Below are 6,000 nucleotides of genomic sequence, written 5' to 3' on the forward strand. Positions count from 1 at the left end.
CCTTCCACTGCCACAAGTTTTGTTACTTTCTTCTCCCTCAGACACAGACCCCAGCTGGAATCCAACATAAAGAAAGGATACATTTTAGCACCAGAAAATAAATTTTCTTTTTCCACAGCCTCATTTTGTAAGGAGCAGTGAACACACAAGCAAGCTGGCAATACAGACAATTATCATATCTAACAGTATACAGAAAAACATCAGAAGTCAGCAGTTGTGTGTTAGTGTAGTTTGATATTTAGTTTACTGTTACAACCTTCAGAGATGGAATAAACACTGTGTGAGTTAATGTTTAGCTTGAACTGACTCTACAAGAAAAGTCAGGCTACTGAAGTCTGACCAGCTACAAGTAAGCCATTTTACTTTTGCACTGAAGAACAGAGAGAGGAAAAAAGAACTTCAGAATGCCCTTCTGTGTGACCCTAGCCCAATGCTGTTGCAAGTGATGCAATCTTCAAAGCACCTTTATACACATACAACTGCCACAGGCAGAGGAGAAAAAAACACTTCATCAGAATTTCTTGTGAAATTCTTTGACTTCAACTATCTAAGTACTAACTACAGTTTCTACAACTACATAACTACTGCCTCTAGTTTAAGAAGCATAGATCATGTTTAAGAAGCAAAAATCATGTCACACCTGAGCTGATGTGTTAACTTAGGGAAAACAAAAATATTTCCTTTAATTTAAAAACATCTGATGAGTTGAAGTAATTCCTTCATATTTATTTATATGCAAGTTTACCACAGTAAATGCACAGACAATCAGAACAAGGAGCCCAAAAGAAAGAGAACTGTCAGTTCTCAAGCACCCCATTTTCCTTCTCCATGAACCAGACTAAAACAAACCACTCTGACCTGCCTCTAACAGCTGCATCAAAGAAAGTACTTTCTACTCATTTCATAATGTACTTCATTCCAGAAATGAATCAATATAACTGCACTGACTGACTTTCCAAGAAATCCCTTAAAGCTCAGCCTCAAAGACACCATCACATCCAAACCTGTCCATTGAAAAACAGGACATGTCCAAATCAAGGTATGAGTTTATTTCCTTTGGAAGCACCAAAAGTTCTGCAGATGTTTTTCAATAACTCATTATAAGGAAACTCCTCAGCCAAAGAAGAAGTTATCTTCAAGAAGCTCCACAATCCCTCTGGCACCATTTAAGTCAATCCTTGAAGCCAACTTATTCAGACAGCCAGGCTTTGTTTCTCAGTAGATACAAGACACAAAAATTACATTTATTTCAGAGCAATAATGAAGAGGACACACTGTTATTGACAGACAAAGGACACCAAGCATCAAAAAGTCTCACTCATCCTCTCATAGGAACACAAACCATAGCCAGATGCACTACAATAGCCTCCAAAACCTAGCTAATTCCAAGAGAGCAAATAACTAGTTTATTCTTCCTTCATAGATTCCAGAACAAAACCAAGTCAAATTCTACAAAAAGGTAGGTAAAATCCAAAAAGGAACCCTGCCCTCTGGTCAAAAGAAGTTATATAAAAATTTGCTGCCAGATTAACAAACTAAACTCCCCGTTTCACACACTGCACCAGAGAAAGAGAATTCCAAGAATAAATTAAAATTATTAACAGCAGATCACATAGCCAAACAAATAATACTACACAAAGTCAACTCCTTGTCAAATAGAACCATCTCCTATACCCACAAAAGTAACCAATTTTTCTCACCAGCCCTATAGAAACACCAGAGAAGCAGTGAAAGAATCTCATTCATTTCCATGAACAGTGAACAACTGTACTCCCACTTTCATCCTAAGCAACTGCAAACCAGCTGTTCACTGCCACTAGGACAGCACAGGAACAGCTGTCCAGATGTCCTTGGGACACACTTCCTATCAGACAGACAAAAGGGCACACAGTAACAGCAAAAGCCACTTAAATTGTTTGAGAAGTGCTTGGGAGCTGCCACTGCCAGGTTACCACCCCAACCTTTCTCTTTTGCCTGCAAAGCCACAGAGTACCAAACTCAACCAGGAACTGATCCATCTTAAGAATAGCCTAGCAAAAAAAAAAAAGTTCTCAGAAGATCAGTTCCTTTATGCAGATTTATCATGCAGATATACAATCACATAGAAAAGAATAATACAATTAAATGAATGGAATAAGCAAGTCTGAAATACACAGGACAGGGCAAAGCAGGTAGTCATTAGTAAGATTCCACTGGGTTAGCATTTCTCAGATTACATGAGCACAGTTTTGCAAGGTTATTGCAAATATGACATGCTTATATATACCACAGCAATCTGAAAAAAACCCCTATTTTTTAAAGTGGTAAAATGTTGATAATCAGAAAGCATCATCAGTATGGTATGTAGCTCTATAATTATGAAGATTTCTTCCACTTTAGTTACAAAGCAATTAATTATAAAGTAATTTGCTATTATAAACAGTAATTTACACTTTGTCAATATTTCTCATTCTCCTGTCACAAGGAACAGGCTGCAAGAATGTTTCATTTCACTTCAGAGTACAGAGGACTAGTCAAAGCCTGTTTCTTCTCCCTATTTCCTACTTCACCCATAAAACTTTTCCTCAGCTTGTCTCTACGTCCTCTCAGGAAAATACTCTTCTTGCTTCTCCTGGTGCCATCACATCCATGCAAAAGGAAACTCTGAGCTTGCCTGGAACAGCAGCACAGCTCTCCCCAGACTGAAGCATTTGTTTCAGCCTACTCCCCGATTCACTTGCTTAAGTTGTCCTCCAGAATTAATGTTCCTTTACTTAAGGTACAGCTTATTTTCCTGGACTACCACTCCAGTTTTGCTAGTACAATTTGTATTCCCACAAAAAGCACTTGAGCAATAGACATACCATAGTTACACTTAAGACAATTATTACTGTAAACACTTCTTAATTCAGCAGTCACCCAATAAGGCTGAAATTGAGACTGGTGTTTGAATTATCAGGAAAAGAAACAGTTTTACCAAACATTTATGCAAACCTACACCATTTGCTATTACAACATTCAGCTGATACAAGTAGAGTTCCCCTTTTGGTAATAAGTCATAAGAAAATTTTCCACAGCCACTTCCATTTAATGTAGACTTTTTCCAACTACTTCCATGCAGACAGAACATTCTTCACTGCAACATAATGCTCCACTGGAGCCTAAAATCTCAAAAAGTCTAACACTTAAAAGGAGAAAAGAATGTGGAAATGTTTTACTTACTGGAGATATGACTGCCAGTTTACTTTGTTTGCCCGAACTTCAGCAGCTTTGGCAGCAATGATGTTTGTTGGGACAGCAGCATCTACAGCACCTCGGATATCCATCTTGACTGATGATTAAAATGTACCTAGAAATGCAAACCAGATTCGAGACCTCTCATTAAACAGCAGAGTATTTGTCCAGTATTTTAAAGAAATGAAAAGAAAAATCTGTTTCCAGGTGCCCCATTCCTTAACACTGTACTAGTTAGCTTCTGAAAAAATCCAAGTTTTATAAAGTACTTAAAACATGGCTTATTGGAAACAAAAATAAGCCAAACCTACACACTCAATCATAAGTTCACTAAAATAAAAGACACAGACCATTACTAAATAACTCCCAGTCTTGTGAATCCTTGAACAATGAAATTAAGTTACTTGAATTAGGTGGCTCTTCTGCATCATCCAAGTAGCTCTACAGATAAGAGAGCCTGTCTTTTTTCCAAATCTTCTTTCCAGGGTTAAAATTCATTGCATATCCTCCCCACCCCCACAGCTTAGGACTGATTCACTTCAGGTCTAAAAGCATTTAGACATTAGAAACATGCAAACTACAAGTTCAGGGAGGAAAAAAACCCACAAGTATATAAATTAAAACCATGCTACACAGACTTAACAAGAAAATCAAGATCAATAGTGTACAGAAAGCAAACTGAAAAATAAATGTGAACAGAAGCTCTTTATCAGGATATAGTACATTACCACAGATAGTGACCTTCACCACTTCTTCCCCCTTCCTTTATGGTTTAAATCTCCACCTGATTTTGATGCCAAAACAAGAAGTGTGTTGGCAGAGACTCCAGATCCAGCTGGAGCTGGAATTCCTTACAGCCTGAACTGTACCCAGCCTCTCCACACAGCCCGTTTCTGGACTGTTCTGGCCTCCCTTACAGAATAAGCAAGAGCAAACTGGCACATTCAGGCCTAACCCTCGCAAGCACAGCCTGCCTTAATGACTGAATGAGAATACAGTTCTAACAAAAGAAACAAAAAAAAAATTAGGAACTATCCTGGGCAAACAGAAAAGAACAAATGCCCTCCCTTTGAAACCACTTTAGTGAGCAGACACGCACACAGGCGGCACCGCTCTGTCCTTCAGTGACCACGGAAGGTTTCCAGGCCCTCTGACCCACCCAGAGCCACTCAAACACTGCCCGCGGGCAGGGTCGGTACCAGCGGCTTCGGAGCTGCAGTTTAGCAGCAGAAGCAGCGCCTGGGACAGAGCAGGCACGGTCCTGCCGTTCCCGGCACGGCTCACCGAGGGGCCCGGCAGAACCCGGACCCTGGCGGCAGCCGCGGAGCCCTGCGGAGCCCTGCGGAGCCCTCCGCAGCCCCCGGGCCCGCCAGAGCCCGTGAGGCGGCACGGCCCGACCCCGGCACCCACCGCGCCAGGGCCCGGGGCAGCTCCCACTCACCGCAGGGGGGTGCCGGCGGCAGAGGCCGTGCGGGGCCGGAGGGAAGGAAGCGGGGAGGGAATGAAGGGAGGAAGAAGAGCAGAGGAGGCCGCGGGCGGCCCTGGGCAGCCCGGGCAGAGCGCGCACCCGCCGGCCCCGCCGCTGCCGCCGTCATGTGACGCCGCTCACGTGAGCGCGACGGCGGCCTGCGAGGGACATGCCGCCCCGCCCGCGGCTGCGCGCAGTCAGTGTTGTGGCTATATACACGTATTGAAAGCACAATAAAATATACATGTAGGTTTGTACGTACCTATACATGTCATGGAGCCATAGGATGGGCTGGTTTGGAAGGGACCTTCTAGATCATCTGAATCCAACGCCCCTGCCATGGATGCAGCCCAGGACAGGGCTGGCATTCTGGGCTGTGAGGGCACATTGCCGGGTCATGTTAAACTTCATGCAAACCAGCACCCCCAAGTCCTTCTCCTCAGAGAATCTGCTCTCAATCCTTTCTCTGCCCAGCTCGTGTTTGTGTCTGGGATTGCCCTTGAAGCAATACGCAGAATAAATAAACTCCACAACCAGATATAGTTATGAAGTGGGTATGTATGTCAGCGCCCGGCACAAGCGAGATAGCTTGTGCCCCGAGCCTCAGTGTGACCCACATCTTTATTCACAAAAGTATTCCATATGCAATACATTTAGACATTAGAAACACAAAAACTACGACTTTCCATGCACATTCAACCCCCGGCCCCGCCTGTCCTCGCCTCGCATGGTAATCAGATCCACGCCCTTCGGGGCATGCGTTGTTTGCTGTGGTGGTTGCACGGGGGTCTCTGAGGCTGAAGATGCTGGTCTTCCTCATGACTGAGCTTTTGAACTTTTCTCCTTTGCGCATGCGCTTTGGTCTCTTGGTGCTTATCTGAGTACGTCGGTCGGCCTTGATTAGCTTGGAGACGGAGGAGTCCCTTTATTTGGGCTCTTTGCGTCCCTTGGTCTTCCCTGGTATTATACTCTATGCAAGAAGCTTCAGAAATTTGCATTTTCCTAAGCCCTTTGTACCATGGCAGAGGTTTCTTAAGTAAAAAGGTTAAAATTCAACACATAGTTCTACAAGCTAAATTTAAATGCTTAATTGATATTGCTAATTCAAGTGAACTCCAAAAATCTCTATTTCACCCTGACCCACATGTGTATACATGTATGGTTTTATACAGGGGATCTAATCCCTGGGATGAAGCGTGTGCCCACAGGTGCCCATTTACGCTGTTTGCAGAAATGGCTCCGCTTTTCCAGAGTGTGAAAAAGGCCAACCACTGGTTTTTAGAATTTTAAAAGTTTAATAGTAATAAAATGGTTATAAA

At 43.0% G+C, this 6,000-nt stretch overlaps 1 protein-coding gene across 1 annotated transcript in view; it reads right to left on the reverse strand.

The window, feature by feature from the left end:
• ATP6V1H (ATPase H+ transporting V1 subunit H) overlaps positions 1–4,841 on the reverse strand; it is a 48,463-nt gene extending 43,622 nt beyond the window's left edge. Inside the window, exons 1-2 of the mRNA XM_054635492.2 lie at positions 4,655–4,841; positions 3,202–3,328 (exon numbers count right to left, since the gene is read on the reverse strand). Coding sequence (XP_054491467.1) covers positions 3,202–3,305 — 104 coding nt within the window. The 5' untranslated portion in view covers positions 3,306–3,328; positions 4,655–4,841. The remainder of the gene's footprint in view (positions 1–3,201; positions 3,329–4,654) is intronic.
• Positions 4,842–6,000: the final 1,159 nt, after the last annotated feature.

Source organism: Agelaius phoeniceus, chromosome 1 (genome assembly GCF_051311805.1).
Source record: "Agelaius phoeniceus isolate bAgePho1 chromosome 1, bAgePho1.hap1, whole genome shotgun sequence".
In the NCBI taxonomy this organism is placed as follows: Eukaryota; Metazoa; Chordata; class Aves; order Passeriformes; family Icteridae; genus Agelaius; species Agelaius phoeniceus.